The 27,299-nt window shown below is 34.3% G+C and overlaps 1 protein-coding gene across 4 annotated transcripts; it reads left to right on the top strand.

The window, feature by feature from the left end:
- Window positions 1-867: 867 nt before the first annotated feature.
- radil (Ras association and DIL domains) lies at window positions 868-27,299 on the top strand. 4 transcript variants are annotated; one of them, XM_051104613.1, is made up of 18 exons: window positions 868-887; window positions 2,491-2,626; window positions 2,703-3,033; window positions 5,212-5,783; window positions 9,121-9,240; window positions 10,683-10,963; window positions 12,476-13,153; window positions 15,205-15,242; window positions 15,385-15,542; window positions 15,720-15,835; window positions 17,327-17,591; window positions 19,218-19,390; window positions 20,038-20,188; window positions 20,274-20,464; window positions 22,399-22,807; window positions 23,909-24,048; window positions 25,941-26,080; window positions 26,224-27,299. In XM_051104613.1, the coding sequence occupies exons 4-18, from the start codon at window positions 5,249-5,251 to the stop codon at window positions 26,321-26,323; spliced, it is 3,495 nt and encodes a 1,164-aa protein (XP_050960570.1). In that variant the 5' UTR covers window positions 868-887; window positions 2,491-2,626; window positions 2,703-3,033; window positions 5,212-5,248; the 3' UTR covers window positions 26,324-27,299. The 4 variants fall into 4 exon arrangements, with proteins under 4 accessions (XP_050960570.1, XP_050960571.1, XP_050960569.1 ...); XM_051104614.1 differs by lacking the exon at window positions 868-887 and having other exon boundaries at window positions 2,442-2,626; window positions 23,996-24,048; XM_051104612.1 differs by lacking the exon at window positions 868-887 and having other exon boundaries at window positions 2,442-2,626.

Raw genomic sequence — 27,299 nt, 5'->3', positions numbered from 1 at the left:
TGTTTACAGCATCAACAAACATCTGTAGAGATAATTGTAATATCTCAGCCAGCAGTTCCACCACCCCACCACCAGATGTCAAGGTTTTAGTTTGGTTTTGCCTTGTTGTTACCCACTTGTGATCATTTTCTTTTTTCAGTACATGCTTTGAAAAAAAGACAATGTTTTGACAAAATGAGGCATTTGCTTTAAATGATAATTAATTTTGATTCATCAATCAATCCATTTTCCCTTTACAGATTTAAACATTTCATTTCACAGATGAGTGTGGGCCAAAATGTCCTGGGAGTTAAATGAGTGTAGGCTTCTTTCTGCCGAATGTCCCAGTAGAGGGCCCCACTTTACACCCTCAGGAAACTACAAATCTATTAGTCATTCCACTGGCCTGAATTATTCATAAAGATCTGCCATGTTCTTAAAAGACGTTTTCAGTAAAGTGCCCAAATTACATTAAATGGCTATTCCCAATCTCCCTTATGAACATTCGCATAACATCCATTCTTTAACCATTGTATTTGTCATGATAAAACCGTTCTGACTTCTCACTACCACAGTTAGGCTACATTATATTAACTGCAGTTTCTATTAAACAAACATATAGCCAACATATGTAATATTGTATTAAAAAAAAAAAAAATACATTAACTCACTTCCCATAATGATTAATGGTAATGGATCTAACATTTTACATGGTATTGAAGTACTTATGTAGATTAGTTTTCATAGTTTTCTCTAATTGTTCTGAATGTGAGTGTTCTTTTTCAGAGTATGGGTGTTCTCTCCTTATTTTTTCTGAAACAGCGAGTAGATAAATATGGATCATAGCCATCTGAATATAGCTCAGTAGAGCTGAACTAGGCTATGCATTTGCACAGTGACACCAAAAGGTACAGTATATTCTAATTTTGCAATGACATTTTATTAACCAGTGTGGCATTTTTTTGTGAATGTATTAGGTCCTCTTCGTGAAAATAAGTGTAGAGAGAGTAGAATCATATATGACCCTAGACCACAAAAACAATCATAGCACGGGTATATTTGCAGCAATAGCCAAAAATACATTGTGTGGCTCAAAATTGTCACTTCCTTTTTATGCCAAAAATTATTAGGATATCAAGTAAAGTCATGTTTCATGAAGATATTTTGTAAATTTCCTGTCGTAAATATATCAGAACTTAGTTTTTGATTAGTAATATGTATTGCTAAGAACGTCATTTGGACAAATTTAAAGGCGATTTTTTCAGTATTTAGATTTTTTTTTTTTTTTTTTGCACCCTCAGATTCCAGATTTCAAATAGCTGTATCTCGGCCAAATATTGTCATATCCTAACAAACCATACATCAGCAGCACTGCATTTATTCAGCATTCATGTATAAGTCTCAATTTAAAAAAAAAAAAAAAAAAATGACCCTTGTAACTGGTTTTGTGGTCCTGGGTCACATGCAGTTAAAGAATGTACTGAAGTGTAAGTTTATTGCATGTTATTTGCATTTATATGAAATGTATTATAGTTTACATTTATAATACATGCAATTAGATGAGTTTAATAGTGCTTATTAATCCCACTTACAGTACATCTTTACCTAATTCTATTGTCTCATAAATATTCTATTGTTTAAATTTGGTTAGGCAACTGCTGAATGTACTGACAAGCATTTACGGTAAACTAAAGTATAAATTACTATCATTGCTTTTGAAACTTGTATGTCATGTACTATGTAAATATGTTTGTAAGTACACATTTGCAATGATGAAGTTGCAGTTTAGGACATTTGAAATATATTAACTTTAAATGTATTCAATGAAAATTCAGCTAAAATCATAATTACATATGGTTTAGTATTGTTAGTCACACATAAAGTGAATGCTTTTTCTTTAAAACATGATTTAAAAGGTAAAACTTGTACTTTGACATAAAGTGCACTTTATAAAAGTGTACTGAAGTGTGTTTACTCTTTTTAAATATACTCATGGGCTTTTATTTCTGTTATATACTTCTAAGATTTGAAGTGCACTACAGGTGTATATTAAATACAATTAAGCACACTTCATTTTCACAAGGGCCCCTCTAGTTCAGAAATGTGTTGTAGACGATTAACCAGTTCATTACATCAACACTGAATTAACCTTGATCAGTAGTTATGTTTATTTTAAAATATTTATATTGACCGATAGTCAAGTAAAACGCCATTTTTAATTTTCGCGAATGAAAACGAGGCAGTGAGGAATAGATGTAGCCTACAGTCCCTTCATGTAGTGGGTTGTACTGTCATGTCTAAATTTCACGACAGGTTTTCCAGATTTTTCTCTCAACGATCGACAGCAAAGTTGAAAAACATTACGACCGGTTCAACCGACTGCATGTCTGTCCAAATACAGCCTTGTTTTTAAGCATACCGCCTGCCTAAACATCTATATGCTACTATACATTGCAAGTGTAACAATACGCGAGAGGTTCAAGTTCTCGGTTCGGATTTTTCCGGCTGTAGTCGGCTCAGGGAATGCAGACGCCGAAGCGTGCAGACTATAGTGTAGCCAGTGGAGACGGGCAAATAAAAGAAGGGGAAAAGGGACAAACAGCTCCAACGACTACACAAGAAAAGCGGCGGAAAATAAAACCAGCAGGTAAATCATTCCGAACATACTAACAATAGATTTCTCAATATTGATATATGTTTGACACCTCACTATTACTGTACAGGTAGACGTTGTCGCATTCCATGACAGTGACTGGGCGGACCTAAACTGTATCCCACCGGCCCGTAGAGCTCATTTAACACATGCACAAGAAGAAATACTGGCAAATGTCAATAATAGGAGTCAAACGGGCGGCTTGTGAGGGATCAGAGCTCTGAGACTGGCTGGCGGAGCCCCGTTAAGACGCACAAGCGGATTAGGACTCGCGAGCAGGTGCCTTTGTTGGCTCGCGCCGTTGCTAGTGGAGACCCGCAGTAGCCCGACGCGCTTCTGTAAAATTAATGCCTCCAAATGAGCGTCTCTTCAGCAAACGGGGAATAAAACGCGCCTGGCAGGTAAGACATATCCTGCAACCTTGTGTTTGATGTTTTTGTAAGTCTTTTAAAGGACAAAAATTAAACTTTATGTATTGTACGTCAGGTATAAAGTGCTGATCTTATGCACGCGTAGTTATATTTCAGTACAGTGTAAAATGTTGATGAAGGTTAAATTATTCATTCACATTTAATGTTCTGTACCTTTAAGGATCATAAAACGGTTTAAATAATTGTGCGCATAACAGGAGGATGCAAAACAGGGAGCGAATGAGTAGTTTAGACGTACGCAGTACCTGATAGATTATTTAAATGAGGGCAGCATGTCAACTATATGCAGTTTATGAATAGGCGTCAGGAGCGCACGGTGAAGTATTTTCACGCACGAGCAGATGGTCTTCGTTCAGACTGCCGAGTAGTGGGGATTTTAGCTGATGCAGTCTCTCTCTCTCTCTCTCTCTCTCTCTCTCACACACACACACACACACACTGTTAGAAGGTGTTTCTCATGTCTGCAGCATTGGAGACACTAATCTCTGCAGTCTATCTATCTATCTATCTATCTATCTATCTAATCACCCATATGTCTCTAATCATTACACAATGAAATGTTTTAGTTTTCTAAAGTAATGTAAATGGATTAATGAAATATTAAATATTGCGGATGATTGTATCATAGCTGCCCAGAACTGTTCCTCATAGTTTCCAGCAAACTGTGTTTTCCATCATATACTTGGCAACATCCTTGTTTGCTTTGCACAAAAATTCAGCCTTGCCCATCCTGTCTACTTCTGTCTGTCTTTCTGAATCTAGGTGTGTGTCTATATTAAACTCATCTATATCTTTGGTTGTACAGTACTGTAACCAATATCAGATTGTAGAGCTGAAATTAGATTAGAAGCTTATTATACTGTAACTTATTGCATATCTAGACTATCTGGTAGCTAAACTTTGTTTGTAAACTTTTGTATTATATATTCATATATACAGTTGAGGTCAAAAGTTTACATACACCTTGCAGAATCTGCAAAATGTTAATTATGTTTTACCAAAATAAGAGGGGTCATACAAAATGCATGTTATTTTTTATTTAGTACTGACCTGAATAAGATATTTCACATAGAAGATATTTACATGTAGTCCACGAGAAAATAATAATTGAATTGATAAAAATGACCCTGTTCAAAAGTTTACATATATTGATTCTAAATACTGTGTTGTAACTGTGTTGTTCATGAGTCTCTTGTTTGTCCTAAAGAGTTAAACTGCCCTGTGTTCTTCAGAAAAATCCTTCAGGTCCCACAAATTATTTGGTTTTTCAGTATTTTTGTGTATTTGAACAATTTCCATCAATGACTGTATGATTTTGAGATCCATCTTTTCACATTGAGGACAACTGAGGGACTCATATGTAACTATTACAGAAGGTTTAAACGCTCACTGATGCTCCAGAATGAAACACGATGCATTAAGAGCCGGGGGTGAAAACTTTTGAACAGAATGAAGATGTGTACATTTTTCTTATTTTGCCTAAATATATTTTTTCATTTAGTACTGCACTTCAGAAGCTACTTAAATGTTTGACAAAAGACAAAATAAGTGAAATTTACCCTGATTTTCAAAATCAAAAAAGTTTTCACCCCCCAGTTCTTAACGCATCATGTTTCCTTCTAAAGTATCAGTGAGCATTCGAAACTTCTGTTATAGTTGCATATGAGTCCCTCAGTTCAAATACAGATGGGTTCAAATGCACAAAAATGCTGAAAAGCCAAAGAATGTGTGGGACCTGAAGGATTTTTCTGAAGAATAGCAGGCAGTTCAACTGTTCAGGACAAACAAGGGACTCATGAACAACTATCACTAAACAAACAAACAAACAAACAAACAAGAAAACACACACCACAGCTATGGATCATTCAGATAACAACACAGTATAAGAATCAAGTGTATGTAAGCTATTATTTTCTCTTGTGGACTATATGTAAACGTCATTTGTGTGAAATATCTTATTCAAGTCAGTACAAAATTAAAAAATAACATGCATTTTATATGATCGTTCCTATTTTGGTAAAATAGTTAACATTTTGCAGATACTGCAAGGTGTATGTAAACTTTTGACCTTAACTATACATATATATCAAAACTCAAGAGACTTGTCAGTTCTCTGTTACCGGTTGTTACAATTTGTCATTTTCTCAGTTCTAGGAGTTTTTAACCAAATGCAAGTTCTGGCACCATGTTCTACGGTTCCTCATCAGCCAGCATGTCTCTGCCATCCAAGAACCGCCTGAAGCGTCAGAGTCGCACTTTTACACAGGTTCTGTACCGGACACTAAGCTATCGGGATCGTCGTTCTGTGACCGACCTACCCGAGCAGGTACGGGACGATCCATCTGAGCTGTCCACCCAATCATCTGCACCGGGTGTCTTGAAGATATTTGGTGATGAAATCAGCGCTGGCGCTAACTACAAAAGCGTTCTCGCCACACCTCGTTCCAGTGCCCAGGAGTTGATCAAAGAGGCGCTTGAGCGCTATTCTCTAAACAAGGCCTCGGCCTGTAGCTACGTGTTATGTGACGTGATTGGACGGTTTGAGGGCCCAGATCGACGGTGGCGGACTGAGTGCCTACGGGCGTTAGGAAACAATGAGAAACCCCTACTCTTGCAGGACCTCTGGAAGCCAAAGGAGGGTTACTCTCGTCGCTTTGAGCTCAGAAGAAGAGCCGAGGTTGAGGAACTGGCAGCAAAAGAGAAGGACACAGTCACTGCAGGTAATGCACAAAAGCATTCATTGAGTAACATATGCTCAGCAGAGGACGTTTTTGTTGTGTGAGTATATTTTCTAATTAACTGAAACAGGAAAATCCAGTTCAGCAGAGCAAAAAAGGAGTAAAAGCACACAAGTGTGTTTTTTTTTTTTTTTAATGATGGATGCATGCACTTTATTGGACTTAAATTAGACTATTGAATCTCAACAGCCATTCACTACTATTATAAAACTTAGAAGATGCAGGACATTTTTTTTTATATAACTCCGATTGCATTCGTCTGAAAGAAGAAAGTCATATACTCCTAGGATGGCTTTAAAATTTTCATTTTTGAAATGACTATCCCTTTAAGATAATTGTTAGCTTCCAGACTAATCACATTATTAAGATTCAAATAAAAATGTATGAATTCTAATCTTGTTTCTAAACATTTGATCACTCACATTTGCAAAACAGAAGCTTAAAATCTGCTGCCACATCACTCTTAAGTGCTGATAGCTGGAGATAAGAGTTGTGTTGAATGTATCACCACTATCAGCACTGTGGTGCTACAATTATGGCCGCTACATCTTAATTGTTCTTTAATGTTCAGGGCTGCTCAGGTTTACTAATGCCAGGTGCCAGAGATAAATGCACGATTGGGTCTGCCGTAGTATGGCCGGTCTCCAGTAGTTGAATTGAGGTCTCAGTTTCACTATTTTATTTGTGCTATTTTATTGCAGACTAGTCATAACACTGCCATGCAACTCTCTCTCTCTCTCTCTCTCTCTCTCTCTCTCACTCTGTCTCTCTCTTTCTGTTTGTGCCTGGATGCTGTTGTACTAAATTACAAATTCAACAAGGTGGCCATTGAGCCAAAACACAGGGTGGAAGTTAAATCAATATCAGCAGGCGCATTACTCAGGATAATTTATCCTCAGGTTGAACTGCTTTTCGTCCTGGTGGGGTGGAGAGAATGCATGTGTATGTTGGTCTCTTTGTGTGGTTGTACTTTCAAAGTTTTTGAACAGTAAGGTTTTTAATGTTTTTTAAAGAAGTCTCTTCTGCTCACCAAGCCTGCATTTATTTGATCCAAAGTACAGCAAAAAAGTTTCTTTTTTTATTTCTGTGATTTCAAAGCTGAATTTTTATCATCAATACTGCAGTCTCATGATCCTTCAGAAATCATTCTAATATTCTATATTATTATTATTATTATTATTGTTGTTGTTGTTGTTGTTTAAAACAGCTGAGTAGATTTTTTTCAGGTTTCTTTGATAAATAGAAAGTTCAGAAGAACAGCATTTATCTGAAATAGAAATTGTTTGTAACATTACAAATGTCTTTATAATCACTTTCGAACAATTTAAAGCATCCTTGCTAAATAAAAGTATTAATTTCTATAATTTCTTTCTATAACAATCATTCTAAAAATTGTCTCTTGAACAGCAAATCAGCATATTAGAATGATTTCTGAAGGAACATGTGACACTGAAGACTGGAGTAATGATGCTGAAATTCAGTGTTTAATCACAAGAATAAATTACATTTTAAAATATATTCAAATAGAAAGCAGTTATTTTAAATAGTAAAAATATTTCACAATATTACCGAAATAAATGTGGGCTTGGTGAGCAGAAGAGGCTTCTTTTTAAAAACATTAAATAATACTGTTAAAAAACTTTTGACTGGTAGTGTATCTTTTATTTCTAAAATGCAAAACATTTTTATTTAGGAGCATGCAGAACTATTTATAATTGTCTTTAAATAAAAGTCCTAATTTTGATTCCAGGTTAGTTTGTTGATTTTCAACTAGCTTTGAATTGTTACATCATAGTTATTCAACCTTGTGTTGTTACAATATTCATAGTTTATATACAATATATATGTGTAAATGAACAATTTGTACTTTTTCTCTATAATGTAAACCAAGTAATCCCCATTTTCTTGTCAGAAACAGTCGGTCAAATGATGATGTTCCACATCATTCAGCAGACATTTGAGATTTCAGTTTCAGGGCGTTTGTAAAAACTACAGATCGTACTTCCACATTTTGTATCCCTGTTCACAGTAATTTGGATCAAACCCAGTGCATTATGAGTGTTGAAGTTTTCCTGTCTTAATTTGCCACAGCCCTTTTTCTGTAGTCATGTAGCAGCGATTTAAAAAAAAAAAAAAGCCTGTTTTACCACATAGACGCCCAACTTTTATTAAAAACCATTCTTTCCAACAGGCCCTTTAAGGTCACTCTGCATCTAGTTAGCTCTAAAACGAGTCTGGTTTGTGTAACGAGAAGCTCCAGTTAGTCTTACTTGTTAGAAGAGTCATCTGCTCAAGTAATGCATTATGGAATCCTGGGAATTTTCCCAATTATTGTAAGCTTGGTACTGTTCATAATTTGGTTCATAATTTCTCAAGGGGTACATGTTGTATATACACAGTTATTGTCATTCTTGTCTACATGTGACTGCATTTTAATTAATGAAAATGTCACAGGCCTATTTGGGGATAGGCCCCAAAATAAATGTGTCTAGTGATTTTCGCAGTCAATAAAAAGGGCAGTAATGGTTAAGAAGGTGAAGGCATTTGGATCAAGGGTTTATGAAGGTCACAGATGAGTAAAGGTGAAAAGGGGTGAGGGATTACATTTGCAAGTCACCACCACCATCTGCACAAAAACATATTACTTGGTGACAGATGCTACTGGGGGTTCATGGATAGTGTTGAGGTATTTAGCAACACATGCACGTTTTATAGCAGGTTTGGATTGGCAGTTATGTCTGCAGTAGCGCCATTTCAGGATTTCAACGATATTTAAATTTAACTCTTCCAGTTCATTTCTATATCAATAGTTTCTGGAATAACAAATAGCTGATGTTACATCAACCCCAGGTTGTTGTTTTTTGCTTCCAGTATCTAAAATTTTAAATCATTGAAGAATCTATTATAGAATCAAAATCAAATGAACTGCTACATTCTAAAAAACAAAGGTTCCAAAAGGGGGTTTTCACAACGGTGCCATGGAAGAACCTTTAAGTAAACAGTTCTTAAAAGAACCATTTTTTACTAGTGTGAAGATTACTTTGAAGAACATTTTTGAAGAACGTTTTCCATCATGAAGAAGCTTTTGTGCAATGGATGTTAAAGGTTCTTCATGGAACTATAGATGCCAATTAACACCATTCATATTTATTAGAGTGCATTCGGCATTAAATATGAGCTCAGATTCAACATCTATGCTACTGTGCATCACAAGAACACATGGTGGATAATGGAATAATTTGCTTACTTGAGTGAATGAATTGAATTATGTGCATACTGTTGGTGATTTATATTTGTTGTGGTGTTCACCCATGCCCAGGGACCCACACAAACTCCCCTGTGCTATCTGCAACCTTGAGTAGAAGCGGGCATGGTAGATGCCATCGGAGCTCCCCCCGGGGCTGGCGTTTGATACAGCCCTGTACAACTATTGTTAAAGGTGGGGACTGTCCTCAGGTATGGTGTCAACCACCAGCCCCACCTCCATATACAATACCATTACTTTGCAGACCCATAATTTACCGTATTGCTTCATGCACCAGTCAAATGTTAACTTCCTATACCCAGCATTATACAACCATTTACTACTCCCTATGCAATTATTAGTCATATCCCTCATTGCATGTCCCTATAGGACAAGAATATTATATTCTTACTTTATCATGTCCCTATATATTTGATTTCATTGCTGCCTTCTTTTCAATTTGAATTCAGATGCATGCCTTCAACCATGACATGCAAACTCTAATGTAAAATCTTGAAAATATTTTCAATTTGTACAATTCTGAATTTCTTGGAAATAATTACGAGTCTCACCAAGACTGCATTTGTTTGATCAAAATAACAGTAATAATCTTTAGTGTCACATGAGCATGTGCTAAATGCATAACTGTAATATATAGATATGAATAATATGAATACAGAATTTATAGTTTGGGCCTAAAAAAATGTAGTATCTTTTTTGCCAAGGTCATATTAAAGAGCTAGTTTATCTGTAACATTTTACAAGGTGTCATTAGTTAGCTTTAGTTAATGTGTTAATTAACATGAACTGACAATGAACAATACGTTTATTACACTGTTTATTAATCTTTGTTAATGTTAGTTAATAAAAATACAGTCAATGTTTGTTCATGTTAGTTCACAGTGCATTAACTAATGTTAGCAAACATAACTTGTGATTTTAATAATGCATTAGTAGATGTTGTTATTAACATTAACTAAGATTAATAAATGCTGTAGAAGTATTGTTCATTTTTAGTTCATGTTAACTAATATGTTATGTTAAATGTTAACTAATGAACCATATTTTTAATTATCCAAAAAAAAAATGTTGTTCGAAAAATGTATGAGTTGATTTTCTTTTGTGAAACAAAAAAATAAAATGTTTTTGCAGTGTTTACACTGGGGATGCGAGCTCAGATATTACAAAAAAGCACCAAATGTACCATAAAATTAGTCAATATGAATTATGCACTATATTCCATGTCATAAAATAGTTTTGTTTAAACTGAGGTTACTGTACATAGCATGGCATAAAACCTGAAATGTTTATCTTTACTATGCTTTGCATTTCACCTCCATATTCACTCCTTTTTGTGCATAGTTGTTCTTTATTCTTTAAATATACTTATTTTGGATGTATTATCCTGATTCAAGATCACTGGAACCTTTTACTAACAGATAACACAAATTAAGGTTGAATGTAATTTAGGATATTTCCAGTTATATTATTATTTATTTATTTATTTATTTTTGAACAGTCAATTTTGAATCAGTTTCTTTTGTTAAGCTCATTTGTTCAATTAAACCCCATAAGGTTAGTTTGTGGCTGCTGACAATGAGTCACGATTATCTAAGTGGTGTTCTCTCCCCTGACAGATATCAATGCTCAAGCAAGGAAGCTACAAAGAAACCGTGCTAAAGGAACAATGACGCTCCAGCACGGCTCCTCATTTTGCCGTAGCCTCAGTGAAACCAGCCTTAATTTGGTGGGTCTGCCTGGTGAGGAACCTAAACGGTACTACTCCACCCTCCCAGGACCAATCAGAACACGCTCGGCACGAGACGCAGAGACCCGTAAAGAACGAGATGGGGGTGGAGTTAAACACTCTCTCTACCAATCACCACACTTGCTGCTGCTTCAAGGGTACAACCAACAGGTAAAAGCAAAAATCACCTATAAATATCTATCTATCTGTCTATCTATCTATACACTACTGTTCAAATGTTTGGGGTCAGTAAATATTTTTTTTAATATATTAATACTATTTATTTTTACGATGCCGTTTCAGTGCCACGTTAAAAAAATATATGATTACGAGATTAAAGTCAAAATTACAAGAATAAAGTCAAAATATTTCAAAAATAAAGTCAAAATATTTCAACAATAAAGTTAAAATTATAAGAATAAAGTCTAAACGTTTCGAGAATAAAGTCAAAATATTTTGAGAATAAAGTCAAAATTACAGGAATTAAGTTGTAGCGATTACGAGATTAAAGTTATAATATTTTGAGAGTATATTGGCCTATCACGCACACAAATGGTCCAGATTGGGAGCACCGGGAGATATAAAACAGAATTTAAAAGCTTAGCTGTGTTATATTAAAAGCAATAAATGACAAAATGATTTCGATTACTGTGTGGCTGGTGTGCTACAAATAATGAATGGAAGATGTTGAGTATTATTATTATTATAAACAGCTTGCGAATAGTCACTTATATACCTCAGAAAAGACAACAGTATAATTTATGTTAACAAGTTGGAGTCCACGTCAACCTTTAGAAAGTTTTTTGTTGTTTTTAATTAAAAACGTGTGGAGTAGGTGGTGAAATTTTCACGAAAGAAAACACTATGAAACAAGTGTCTCATTGTAATCGAAAAGATGATTGATTGACATGAATACACCGATCTGTCCTGCCACAGAAAAACACATTATTGCAAGACACATTGTTTGTATTTTGCTATAAAACACAGATTTTGAAAGCTGAGACTTTTATATTAAAAGTACCAAAAGCACAAAGCTTATTGCTATTATTGGGTGGCTGGCGCATTACAAATAGGCCTAATGAATGCAATCTAAATGCTGTGAATTCACTAAAACACCGTCGTTTAGCACTTTTGATAATGCATTAAATTATCAAAAGTGACAGTGAAGGCATAATGTTATAGAAGATTTCTATTTCATAAATGTGGTCCTTTTGAACTTTTTAACAATCAAGGAAGTACCATTCTGTATATCATATTCTTGAGCACCAGATTAGCCTATGCAAATGATTTGGCGTAATGGCTTCTGAAATTTCAGCTTTGTTATCACAGAAATAAATTACATTATACAATATAATAAAATAGAAAACAGTTATTTTAAATGATAATAATATTTCAAAAAATTACAATTTTTACAGTATTTTTTATTTTTCAGTAAAGAATTACAGCCTCAGTGAGCATAGACTTAAAACAACAACAACAACAACAAAAAAAACAAAGAAAATGTGTCCCAACCCAAACATTTGAATAATGCATACTAAACAACGTCATAAAAAAAGGGTTAACTTTGATTTGATAAGTCACATAATGTGTTTTTAAGCCATTTTTGGGGTTTTGAAGGTTTTTTATTACTCCCGTCTTGTTGTATTCCTGTTTATGTATGTCTGGTTTGCTTTCATTTGTCAGGATTGCCTGGTTTACCTGTTGAATCGAGAGCAGCACACAGTTGGTCAGGAAACAGCATCAGCACGACCAAATATCTGCCTGTCATCTCCGGATGTGCTTCCACTTCACTGCCGAATACGCCGTGCACCTCAACGGCGCTCTTCCTCGGACCAGCGATTACTTCTGGAGCCCGTCGCCCACGGCAATGTGCTGGTTAACTTCATGCGTATTGAGCGTCCCACTCCACTACGTCATGGGGATTTGCTGTCCTTTGGTGCTCATTATATCTTCCTATACAAAGACCCATTAAGTGCGAAACCTCTTCCTGCTCAAACTCTCACTCGACTTCGGGCACTGGCACGACTATGCGAAAGCGAGTCGGGGAGCGTGTCTGAGAAAGGAGAGGCATGTCGTATGTGTGGGGCCGTATTGCACGAACCGGTGGCGTCTCGGCGCAGCACTAAGGCTCCTGCGCGAGGTGCACAGAAACGAAAGCTCGCGCTGGAATTTGAGCGGGCTCACGAGGATGCGCTGGTGAACCGAGTGCTGACGCTTATTGAGCCGAGCGGAGATGACCACAAGCTGACACCAGCATATTTGCTTTGTCTATGCATCAAGCACTCAGCTAATACATTTCCACCTGGCAGCTTCGGTAAACTATTGCTGAAAATTGCCAAGAGGATTCAGACCATAGCATGGGTTAGTACTAACATCAACAACTTAAAATGTTTTTCCATGTTAAAATACTTCTACCCCAATTTAATGTGCAGAGGCCAATGAAAGTTAGTTAAGTAGGTTTATTTCCAAGAAAAGTAGCGATGCATAATATTCAGAGATCATGTTGCTACAAAATACATTTATTAGTGCTGGGCAATGATTAATCGCGATTAATCACATCCAAAATAAAAGTTTTTATTTACATAATTTATGCGTGCATACTGTGTGTATTTATTATGTATATATAAATATACACACATGCATGTATATATTTATGAAAAACGTTTGCTTATATATTAAAAATATATATAACATAAATTATATGAATATAAATATATACATGTAAATACATATAAATATTTTTTAAATATTTACTGTATGTGTGGGTGTATTTATGTATACACACATATATTATGTAAACAAAAACTTATATTTTGGATGCGATTAATAGTAATTAATCATTTGACAGCACTAATATAAATTAGGGCTGGCAAATGATTAATTGCGATTAATCGCATACAAAATAAAAGTTTGAGTTTGCCTTATATATGTGTGTGTACTGTGCTTAATTATTATGTATATATAAATACAAGCACATTCATGTACATATTTAAGAAATATTGACAAGTATATGTATTTATTATCATTTTTATAGAATTTATATTATATATATATATATATATATATATATAAATAAAAAATATTTTGTACATAAACAACATATTTCTCTTTAATATATACATTATTTTTTGTGTATTTATATATACATAATAATTACACACAGTACACACACATATATTAGGCAAAATCAAACTTTTATTTTGTATGTGATTAATTTGCGATTAATCGTTTGCCAGTCCTAATATAAATATATTTAATATATAAACATATGTTTCTTAAATATATACATGCATGTGTGTATTTATATATACATAATAAATATACACAGTACACACACATAATTATGTACACAAAAACTTTTATTTTGAATGCAATTAATCACGATTAATTGTGGCCACGAATGAAGAATTCAACAACATATTAATTTGTTTGCACATTGTAAATAGTGGCCAAGCTGTTCTAATTAGTTCTCTCTCTTTTGTCATGTGCATAAACCAATAAATATTTGATGCCATATCAAACAATTAGGGGAGTAAATGTAATTTCTATTCATCATCCCATATTTTTAAATTAAGGTTACCATTGTCATTATCTAACGCTCACTTAAAATTAATATTTAAAAACTCTAGTATTTAAATGAAATAAAACAAATACTGTTAAATGTAATCTCAAAATGAATAAGCATTTTAATGTTATAATGTTGTAATGTGTAAATTCAGATCTACCATTTAAAACAACTGATTTTACCTTTTAGGAAATTACGCACATTACCTTTGAGAAAAGTCTTGTATAAAACTACATTTCCCACAATTCCTCCAACTGTGGCGATATCATGTCACTGAGGCTGATTGTATTTCAGTACAGGAGATGAAAATGACAGAAAGGCAAACAAAGCATGTTTTGCCTCTATCACATATGACTTTCCAGTGATTGATTTACAGTGTTACACTTCAAATTTTTTTTGAAAACTGCATGTTTGCAATATCCAAGTGCAAGTGTGTTTCTTATTTACATAATGCACAGCAAAAGCTTTAGCATGGCATAACAAGGATAAATCCCAGATGACCCATGATTGATTTTCTCCTGTGAAGGTCAGTATTGTAAGTGACCTCATATGCCCTTTTGTCTTGTTGACAGATGCATTTGCCTTTGTTGATTTGAACACTACAAAATTAGTTGAATTGTATCATTTGTGAACCTAGTCCCAATGAAACTATCCTAAAGCATTTAATGACTGTCTTTAAACGCATTAATTATTAAAATCCAATTTTAGAAGGTCAAACGTCAGCCAAAGAAAAGAGCAAGAAAGAAAAGTCTGAAAATGTAGAAACGATACCAAGGTATTATACCTCCCACGTGAAGCTATTCAAAATTTGATGACATTAATTGCCGTCGGTGTCTGTGTCTCACAGGAGAAGACAAAGGAGTTGGCACAGAAGCAAGCTCAGCAGTGAGTATCACGTTACGCCTTATAATACGCACATGTGTGCACTTTGAACGCGTGACACTCTAAGGTCATGCCGTGCTGAATAGGCCGTCACTAATTCTGAATCGAACCAATGAATGTGTTTTTTTTTTCTATGGTTGTACAGTCAAGATCCTGCCTCGCTGTCGCTGCTCAGCATCTCAGACCTTGTACCCGATCTCCAGTTCATTTTCTTCTGGATGTCAAATGCCATCGAAATACTGTATTTTATCCAGCAGAAATCACCTGCTTACATGCAGACTATTGAGCTCATGGATGATAAAGGTATGACTTTATCTTTATCAAACTATGGACAAATTGAGAACTGGGTCTATAGGGGCCAATACTGACAAAATTAAAAACAAAGTTAAATAGACAGGAGGATTAGAGAGTATTAAAAACAGATAAAATGCTGCATCTAGTATCTAATTGTATTTTTTTCTATTCTGTTCCTTATTGCAGCGGGATCTAAAGAATCTCTCCTCTCAGCGACAATATCAGCAAACGAAGAAGCTATGACCATACTAGAGGAAGTGATTATGTACACCTTTCAGCAGTGTGTTTACTACATCACTAAGGTAAAGGGTGGTGTTATGTTATGTGTGGCGCCACCGTTGTAAGATGTCACCAGGGCTGCTGGGAATGAATTATTTAATGTGTGTGGCCACTGGTGTGCTTGTATGTCTTTAGGTCTTCTTTCTAATCTCCTGTCCTTATTCTACTCTCTGTTTGTAGACTGTCAATTATTTTTGTTTTATTTTTATTTTTTTAATTCATTTTATTGAATTACTCACTTAGTTGCTTTATTATTTATGTAATGATATTGCAGCTAATTTCCTGGATTAATTAAAGTTAATTAAATATCAGCATTTTGAATAATGAAAAGATAATTCAAAGACATTGCATTATTGTGCTGGATGAGTAAATCATTGAATATGTATTACAAGAAGTGGATGTAGAGGTCAGATTACTTAAAAAGTTGTTTTTTTTTGAAAGAAAGAAATACTAATAAAGGCATAATATTGCATAAGATCTATTTCAAATAAATGCTGTTCTTGAAACACTTTAGAAAAATAAAATAAAATAAAATAAAATAAAATAAATAAAAAATAAAATAAAATAAAATAAAATAAAATAAAATAAAATAAAATAAAATAAAATAAAATAAAATAAAATAAAATAAAATAAAATAAAATAAAATAATCGTGGTTTCCAGCACAACTGTTTTCGACATTGATAATAATCATAAATGGTTTTTGAGCAGAAAATCAGCATATTAGAATGATTTTTGAAGGATCATGTGACACTGAAGACTGGAGTAATGATACTAAAAATTCAGCTTTGCATCACAGGAATAAATTACATTTTAAATATATTACAATAGAAAACAGTTAATTTAAATTGTATTAATATTTTACAAAATTATTCATTTTTATTAAATAAATGCAGCTTTGGTGTACATTATTCTTTCAAAAACATTAAAAAGTCTTACCCATCCCAAACTATAGGCAGATCCATACACAACAGGGTTGCCAGGTTTTCACAACAAAACCCGCCCAACTGCTACTCAAAACTAGCTCAAAACTAGCCCATTTGCGTTTTGAGGGGGGTCCCCCAGTAAACATTGCATTCTGGGGGGTAACATACCCAAAAAAAAAAATTGGCATGGTTCCCCTGATACAGTTCATAATCCAGGGGCTAAATGTAACTTGATTGGGGTTGCAGACTTGGCAACACTGATACACAGAAAGTCTTTTTGCAATCAAATTTGTCAGTAATTCTTCTTCAGTCTTCAGTGATTCTTTGATACAAGATGCCTTGTTGTTTTGCGGCATCTCAGTTTGCTTAAAGTTTTCGAGCCAATCAGCTGAGCCATAATTACCATGTGACTAATGACTCTAGGAATGACAACACTGATGGCTCCACAAGAACACACTATGCTTCATTATCGAAATTTTTTAAAGAATCACACCATAAAAATATAATTAAATTGACAGTGCTGTGTAATGTGTACCTGCATATGCCTGGTTATTCATATAGTAACAAATGCCTTTTTCTTTACATTTCAGACCTTGTATGTTGTGCTGCCAGGCCTGTTGGACTGTAACCCATTTGGGACGGAGTCTTCATCAGAGCAGTGCCGGCGGGCTGTTGGAGTGTGTGTGTGTGCTGTGTGTGTGATGCCAGAGGCAGTTCGCAGAGTGGTGAGTGTGTTTCAGACTACATCAGACCTGCTGCAGCAGTACCAGGTTCATTCAGAGATTCAGAGTCAAATGTTCGCCTACCTCTTCTTCTTCACCAACGTCTCACTCTTTAATCAACTCATCGATAAAGGTTTGTTCAAGATCAAGTTCTTTGATTTCTGTGTATAGCACATACACACAAGACACAAGACACAAGATACATTCTCAAATATTACTGTCATGTATTTTTATTAAGCATGCTAGTAGCAACAAAAGGACATCGGTAGGTGTCAGCAATCGCACGCAGAAAAAAAGGGGCGAAAGACTTACAAATAATGAAACTGATGAACTGGAACAAAGTATTTTTTCTGCCCTCTAGTGTTGAAGATGCTCTGACCTCTGAGCCAGTTGACTTTCTCCATCGGTTCTTACTAGGGAATAAATATTAACTTTATTATGTCTTTATTATTGTCTCGTTTTGTCATGGTGCATGACAAGAAATATTCAGCAGAATTTCCAGGCTGCTCTTCTAATACAGCAATAGCAGAATTGTGCACTATTTGACCCTGGACCACTGAACCAGTCTTAAGTGTCACGGGTATATTTGTCGCTATAGCCATAAATACACTGTATGGGTCAAAATGATCAACTTCACTTTTATGCCAAAAATCATTAGGATATTAAGTAAAGATCATGTTCCATGAAGACATTTTGTAAATTTTGTACCGTAAATATATCAAAACATAATTTTTGATTAGTAATATGCATTGCTAAGAACTTCATTTGGACAACTTTAAAGGCGACTTTCTCAATATTTTTATTTATTTATTTTTTTTGCACCCTCAGATTCCAGATTTTCAAATAGTTGTATCTTGGCCAAATATTTTCCTGTCCTAACAAACCATACATCAATGTGTATAAATTTTAGTTTAAAAAAATTGACCCTTATGACTGGTTTTGTGGTCTAGGGTCACATATATTCCAAGATGTAAGATTGGAAGTCATTATTCACTGAAAATCTTGCTTAACTTTAAGATTAATGTAAGTATACATATTAAGTATAATAGTATGGTATATTATTACAATTTAAAATAACCATTTTCTGTTATCTTAGAGAAATAATTCTAATATTGATGCTGAAAAAGAATTTCTTATTATTTTCAATGTTGAAAAACAGCTGTGCTGCATAATATTCTTGATTAAACCATAATTTTCGTTCATTCATTCATTCATTCATTCACTCATCTAGAAAATTCAAAAGAACAGCATTTATATGAAACAGAAATAAATGTAACATTATACATGTCTTCACTGTCACTTTTGATCAATTTAATGCGTCCTATAACTATTGAACAGTAGTGTATGTTCAAATCTGATATATTAAATCACTGTAGCTGCTTTTTAAAATCATTTTTTAGTATTGCTTGCTGCAAAACTAGAACCAGTTTCCTTTTTCAAAGGGTGGTGTGAAACACATGTCATTTTTGTGTGCACATATGTGCATTACTCATGGTCAGGTGAAGATTATTTTTCCAGACACCCATAATCCTCTTTATGTCATAACAGACAGAGGATCAGAGCAGGTCTTACACACAAACACCCACTTACACTCACACAATGTGTCATATAATACTGTAAAAAATGGTGACTACAGTTGTGACTGTGATCTTCATGTTATTACAAGTATTACACTATTACATGTCATGATTCTGAAAAGTGTTTGTTTAGTGTACTATGCATCCTTTGCCTAACAATCGTATGGGTGATGTCTTTGTAGGCCCCGCACGTGGCTGGTTTCAGCGTTCTCGGGTTCTGCAGATCCAGGCTAGTGTGAAGATGCTACTGGACTGGGCTAAAGGGGCGGGACACAGTCATCTCGCCCAGAAATTCTTTGCCAAATTCTGTAGCGCTGTGAGCATCCTGGCCACACCCCCACAACAGCTTTCCCAGGTAATGTGGTTTATATCAAATTCATATATCAAGATTTATTTGAGTCTGGAAATACATGCATATTTTATTTTATTTTATTTTATTTTATTTTATTTTATTTTATTTTATTTTATTTTATTTTATTTTATTTTATTTTATTTTATTTCATTTCATTTTATTTTATTTTATTTAAATCCTTTTAATATTGCTCTGATAATATAAGCTTCTGGTTGTAAATAAAGTAAAAACATAATTAAAAAAATTATCAAAAAATGAATTGATAATAGATGTCATAGTAGTTTAATAGCTTGACTGTACTTTCAAAACTTCAAATTATGATTTCCTTTCTTTATAGTGGAAAAAGGTTCTTCACACTGAGAAAAAAAAATATTTTAAGAACTGATTACTAAAAGCTAATTTGGGAAACAAAACAACTAAAAAAATCCTCAACTGTAATTTGTACTGTAGCCTTAATTTTTATTGTGTTTGTGTGTTTGAAACAAGTTTTTAAATCATACAGAATGATCTTTTTTTGAAAATCGAAAATTGAAGGAAGTTTTGTGGGAGGGGAAGGTTTAGGGGAAGGGGATAGAAAATACAGTTTCTACAGTATAAAAACCTATGTCCCCATAATGTCCCCATAAAACATTATATGTGTTTGTTTGTAGATGAGTTGGAAAGCTTTGTGTGCAGAGCATCCATCTCTGAAGCCTGTCCAGCTACATAGAATCCTCACACAGTACCAGCTCATGGCGGAGCTTGGTCCTCTACCAATCTGGCAACCCAGCAGTGAAGATGAGGCGTATATCTACAGAACAGGTAGATGCAAAAAATTTCATTCTATTTAATTTCCAGAGACTTTGTGCATTCTAGTGTAAATTATTCATGTGTATCTTTTCAATAGTTGATCTACTAGAGAGTTTTGAGAACCACCCTCCTATTGTGCTGCCGAGTGCTGGATTTAAGGTGGACCTGGAGAGTGACAGTGTGGAGGACAGTATATACCGTCAACTACTTTACGTTCGACATTTCCTTTGGGGTCTTCGTACCAAGACCCATCCTTCTAATGGCTGTGCAGACCGTCAGGATGTCCAGGTATATTTTTAATATACTAATAAAACAATACTGGTCAAAACTGTCTTAAACTTCTTTAAACTTCTCTACTTTTAAAAAGTGTATTTTGCTTACCAAGGCTGCATTTATTTGATAAAAAAATACAGTAAAAACAGTCATATTGTGAAATATTATTTTTTAAATATATATATATATATATATATATATATATATATATATAATATATTTTATTATTTAAAATAACTATGTTCTTTTTAAAAAATGTAATTTATTCCTGTGATTACAAAACACAAAATCATTCTAAAGTGCTGATTTGCTGCTCAAACAACATTGCTTATTATTATGATATATTTCTCAGCACTTGGCTTTTGCTGGTCATTCTTAAAAAATGTGAAATAGCCTAAGGACTGTATCTTAAAACACTACGATTTAAATTCTAGACATGAGAGTCGTTCCTAATCTGATTACAAGATTAACTGTTTAATTAGGAGCTGCCGGCTAAATTATGGCCATGTGTGAGTCTACAAAGAAAAGCTACAAATTTTCCAGTATTGCGACATTGTTTAAAGATTATCCAAGCCTTATTTCATTGTTTATTTATTTCTGTCATCAGTTTAATTGCCATATGGCAGAATTCTGTTCAAGTTCTTTCTGCACCAGAGTGCTGATTTATTTTTCTACTCAGGCAGTTGAAATCAACAAAATTCACATCCATATTTAACACCCTTTAACAAAAGACCTTTTTTATAACACTGGGAGATAATAAAAAATATGAACATAATACAATTTCTCCAATGTATTGATGAATTCCAGCAGAGGGCAGCTAATCCTATTCGTTTACAGTTGAGGTTAAAACTTTACATACACCTTGTTAATTATTTTACCAAAATAAGAGAAATCATACAAAATGCAGGCTATTTTTTTTATTTAGTACTGACCTGAATAAGATATTTCACATAAATGATGTTTACATATAGTCCACAAGAAACAATAATAGCTGAATCTATAAAAATAACCCCATTCAAAAGTTTACATGCACTTGATTCTTAATACTGTGTTGTTACCTGAATAGTTGCTCTAGTTGTTAGTTCTAGTTGTTCATGAGTCCCTTGCTTGTCCTGAACAGTTAAACTGCCTGCTGTTCTTCAGAAAAATCCTTCAGGTCACAAAAAATTCTGTGGTTTTTCAGCATTTTTGTGTATTTGAACCCTTTCCAACAATGACTGTATGATTTTTGAGATCCATCTTTTCACACTGAGGACAACTGAGGGACTCATATGCAACTATTACAGAAGGTTCAAAAGCACACTGATGCTTCAGAAGGAAACACAGTGCATTAAAAGCATTTGAATATGAAGATCAGGGTAAATTTAACTTATTTTGTCTTCTGGTAAACATGCAAGTATCTTCTGTAGCGTCTGAAGGGCAGCACTAAATGAAAAAAAAGATACTTTAGTAAAATAAGAAAAAAGTACACATCTTCATTTTGTTCAAAAATTACACCCCCGGCTTTTAATGCATTGTTTTTCTTTCTGGAGCATCAGTGAGTGTTTGAACCTTCTGTAATAGTTGCATATGAATCCTTAAGTTGTCCTTAGTCTGAAAAGATGGATCTCAAAATCATACAGTCATTGTTGGAAAGGGTAAAAAAAAATAAATAAATAAAATGCTGAAAAACGAAAGAATTTGTTGGACCTAAATAATTTTTCTTAAGAACAGTGGGCAGTTTAACAGTTCAGGACAAACAAGGGACTCATGAACAACTATCACTAAAAAATAAAACAGCTGTGGATAATTCGGGTAACAACACAGTATTAAGAATCAAGTGTATGTAAACTTTTGAACAGGGTCATTTTTAGAAATTAAACTATTTTGCTTTTTTTCTGCTTTGCTCCGAGATAACAAACATATTGATATTAGTAAAATGATGATAATATGGCAATTTGGTTCTCCAGCGTGAGCCTCCTCAGCCTCACTCCAGTCCACATCCGGCACCTCCTATGCGTGGGGAGGGAGAAGGGGAGGTGCGGGGCTCCTCCATGGGAAGAGGAGAGGGAGCTGGAGCCGAGGAACGACCCCGGGACAAGCCGCCACATAGCATTCACTACAGAAACGGGACCAGCATCCGTTATGCCAACCAAACCCAAGCGACAGACTCTTCCTGTATACTGACTCCACCTAATACGCCCCTCTATCCGGAACACACGTATATACACTCCAACACACAGTCCAATCCAGCCCACTACCCTGAGCATGCTTCACAAGAGCACACACATACACACTCTCACACAAAGTCCAATGGTTGCATGCGTTCAACTCCAGAGCACAAGAAAATCAATGGCTACATCAGCAATGGCATTGAAGGCAAGTCTAAAACGCCTTTTGGGTCGTGGATGTGTGTGTTCTTTCTGCTAGATTTGGTCTTTTGGGTCATTCCTGTTATACAGTACATATGTAGTCCAAAATGTAGATGGTCATCAGAACAGATCTGGAGAAATTTACATCACTTGCTCACCAGTGAATACTCTGCAGTGATTGGGTGCCGTTAGAATGAGTCCAAACAGCTGATAAAAACATTACAATAATCCACACGACTTCAGTCCATCAATTAATGGCTTGTGAAACAAAACACTTTGTGATTTATTTGAACTTAAAAAGTTTATCTCAAACTTTAAGTTATCTGGATAATTGATAGAGCCTAAAACTGGATGGCAACAAATACCATTTTAATGATATGTTGTGGTATATTTTAAATTATCATACCAATTTATCAAACTGGATGTAATTAAAAAATATATATAAATAAAAAATAAACAAAGTAATACTGTAAAAATGAATTTGATCACAGAATTCATTAAATTCATTACTAATACTTTTTCTTACTAGTATTTATTAATTTACACTGGATTTAATAGTGAAGTGCTGCTGTTTTCTCACCCAAAACTTTTCTAAAGACATATTACAAAAGATTACCACATTAGAAAAAGAGGATAGTTGGGGAAAAAGGACAAAACTAAATTCATTACCAATTAAAAAAAAAAAAAAAACCTTAATTGTGGTATTGCGATAAAAGAAAACATATTAAACAGATCTGGAACATAATGCAGATGTGAAAATGTACTGTCATAGGAATGAGTCTGTTCGTGTCTGCACATTTTGATTATTAAATGACAGACATGTAATCATGTCTGATTTGTGTATATCTCTTTTATTTCACTTGAATGAGTTTGTGTGAATGCATGTGTTTATTTCTTATAAACATATGCACAGATTTCTGTGTGTATTGTTTCTGTGTTTACTCTCTGCATCATTTAATAACTTTGTTTGCATGTGCAGCAGATGCATTTGCCCATTGAGAACATATTGGTTTTTGTTTATTGGCCCGACTGTGTGTAGAGTCTGTGTGTGCGTCTAATGAACACTGAGTCCTGTGTGTGTTGTTTGTTTATCCCTGCCCCACTCCAGGCCCTTTGAGTGGTTGTGGTTTTCCTTTCCCTGTCCCTGTCTCTCATCTGGCCCCAAACTCTGATGATATCTGTTCCGTCTTTGTAGTGGACCTGGATAAAGGACCTTACGGCCTGGGAATGGGACTTATCGATGGACTTGTGAGTCTGTGCAGCACTGCATTGCTGACATTTTACACTGGTGGTCATTGTTCTATGACTATAACCATAACACTGTAGATTTGCTCCAAACCAAAACCACAGCATGGAAAAATGTGCCTCTACATACATTTTTGTAAAAATCAAAAAACAAACACTACCAGTCAAAAGTTTTTAAACAGTAAGATTTTGAATTATCTCCTGCTCAGCCAAGCCTGCGTTTATTTGATCGAAAATACTACAAAAGCAGTAATATTGTGAAATGTTTTACTATGTAAAATAAAATTTCTGTTCGAATATATTTTAAAATCTAATTTAATCCTATGATCAAAGATACATTTTCAGCATCATTACTCCAGTCTTCAGTGTCACATGATCCATCAGAAATCAATCTAATATGCTGAATTGCTTTTCAAGAACAGTTTTATTATTATTATTATTATTATTATTATTACTATCAATATTTAAAACAGCTGATTTTAAAAGTTTAAGTTTTTTTCAGGATTCTTTGATAAATAGAAAGATCCAAAGATCAGCATTTATCTGAAATTTATTTTTTAAATGCTTTTATTTAGCAAGGGTGCTTTAAATTGTTTAAAAGTGATGATAAAGACATTTATAATGTTACAAAAGATTTATATTTCAGATAAATGCTGTTCTTCTGAACTTTCTATTCATCAAAGAAACCTGAAAAAATTCTACTCTTCTGTTTTCAACATAATACTAATAATACTAAATGTTTTTTGATTAGCAAATCAAAATATTAGAATGATTTCTGAAGGATGTCTGTCGTGTGACTGGAGTAATGATGCTAAAAATTCAGCTTTGTAATCACAGGAATAAATTGCATTTTAAAATATATTCAAATAGAAAACAGTTATTTTAAATAGTAAAATTATTTCAAAATTTTAATAATTTTGCTGTATTTTGGATCAAATAAATACAGGCTTGGTGAGCAGAAGAGACTTAAAAAACATTAAAAATCTTGCTGTTCAAAAACTTTTGACTGGTAGTGTAGTTTGATACAGTTCATGAAATTAACACTAATGGTAATAAAAAAACAACAAATTTTATTGCTTTTAACACAAATTAAGATTTGTGCTCTTTTACTATGTAATGACTTCACTTTTATCATTCCGCATAATTTGTATACTAATTTGTAAAACTATCATTTTGACTTTTGCATCGCATAACCAGCTCCATAAATATGGCTTTTCTAACGTAGTAAACTTGCTTAGTAGCTCACCTGGTGCAGTAATGCACTTGCGATGCAGTGCATTTGGGTATAAGATTCATGTAACACAAGTCACGATAAAAAAAAAAAATAAATAAAAAAACCTAAAAGGTTTGAGGAGGAAACTATAATGTCACTGATGCTTCAACAAATGTGTATTCACTTCATTGTGCTTTTTGTTAAACACTCTCTGTTAGGTTTAGAGTGTAGGTGGTAGACTGTTTTTAAACACGAGCATTAACCTTTTAGCACGACTTCAGAACGGCCGTTATACGTACAAGTGTCAACGTAATAAAATATTACCAGATTCATGATTATCTGTTTCAGATAAAACTGAATATCTTTTAGCCCCTGAGCGTTGGGAACAAAACACTGGACATTTCATTTCTGAACTGCTGCAATACAACAAGCAGTGTAATAAAATGTAGCTAGAATCACGTTTTGTTTTAGATAAAACTAAACGTCCTTTAACGCCCCTCACTGAAAGGTGTCCAAAAACACATCTAGCAAAATTATGCTGCATTATATCATGACTTAAGCCATATACTGATGGATATTATGAACTGTGATGGAGCTGATGCTTTCACTATGATTTCAAATTTTCTGTTTTAAGAAATATCACCAAACAAGTCTCTTTTTTTCTCATTCACTCTATATACAGCACACCCCTTTGAATTCTCCTGGAATCTACATCAGGACACTGATTCCAGATGGACCAGCTGCTGCAGATGGGCGACTTTGCATTGGTGACAGAATCCTGGCAGTGAATGGGACCAGTCTCATTGGAGCAGACTACCAGAGGTCAGTGCTCTATATACATCACCAGCTAGCAGTTAATGCTTGCAACCAATGTGGTAACGTAACATTTTCACCAGGCATGATCCTTTGCAATATAAATGTGCTCTTTTAACCCTGACATTTGAATCCCGCTTTGTCTCTCACAGTGCCGTGGATTTGATTCGTCTGGGGGGAGGACGGCTCCGGTTTCTTGTCGCCAAATCAGATCTTGAAGTATCAGAGAAGATCAGTGCCTCTTCCTGCTGAGAGAGAGGCTGCAAGTGTGACCCTCTACCTAGACGAAATTTGAGGAGCACAGCGATTCCTCCTTTCCGAGACTGGAGAACAAGCACACTATAGGACCTCTCAGCGACTACAGCTCTCTATCTCAGCCCTGTACAATACTGCACTCTTTCTCATTCAGAATGACAGTTTGACATCTCTGTCTTATGTTACCTCTTAGCCAATCTTGGTTAGTTTCTTGAATGTCAAGGAATATCGAAAGGGATGGTATTTGTGCGTGTAATCTGGCTGATACTGTAAAAACAAATTAATATTTATATGATAGCAGACATGAAATGGGGCAAAAGTGGGGTTTTAAGAACAAACAAACAAGAAAACAATAGAATAAAACAGAAACATTTCAAAAGCCTCGCTTAAAGGCACAAATGAGTCTTTATCTTATCATTAATGGTTGATTAAAAAGATCTGAGAGGAATCTCTTCCGAAATTTCATTCTTCATTTTTCATTGATAAAAGCTTGTCTCTTTTACATTGATAGCAAACAAAAAATTGACTCAAATACTTGATGGTTTTCTCGTTGAACTTATATATTAAGTTAAACAACTGCACTTCAAGAGCCTCATTTCATGGTGCAACTTTCTTTCTGTATAAATATCCTAAAATTCTCAGTTTCCTATGTTAGCAGTATTTACAACGGCAATGACTTTAAGTTCACTAACTCACAAACTGCATATACACAAGCATATATCGTTTTCAAAATGCTAAAATGTTAATATACGACATAGAATTCATAATATAAGCTCTTTTGTTTATATTTGAGAGGACATAACTCTGCACAAGTTTTTGAATACAAAAGTGTTTATTTTTTCCATTATTTCATGTTTGTACTAAATCTGTATTGCAATATTTCATAAATGCATTTTTTTCTCAGTTGAACTTGTATTTGGAAGATTTATATGGTAATATACCTTGCTATTAAATCGAACGTTGAGAAGTCAAA

The sequence above is a fragment of the Labeo rohita genome, unplaced genomic scaffold (genome assembly GCF_022985175.1).
Source record: "Labeo rohita strain BAU-BD-2019 unplaced genomic scaffold, IGBB_LRoh.1.0 scaffold_76, whole genome shotgun sequence".
Lineage (NCBI taxonomy): Eukaryota > Metazoa > Chordata > Actinopteri > Cypriniformes > Cyprinidae > Labeo > Labeo rohita.
This window is presented reverse-complemented; position numbering and strand designations above follow the sequence as displayed.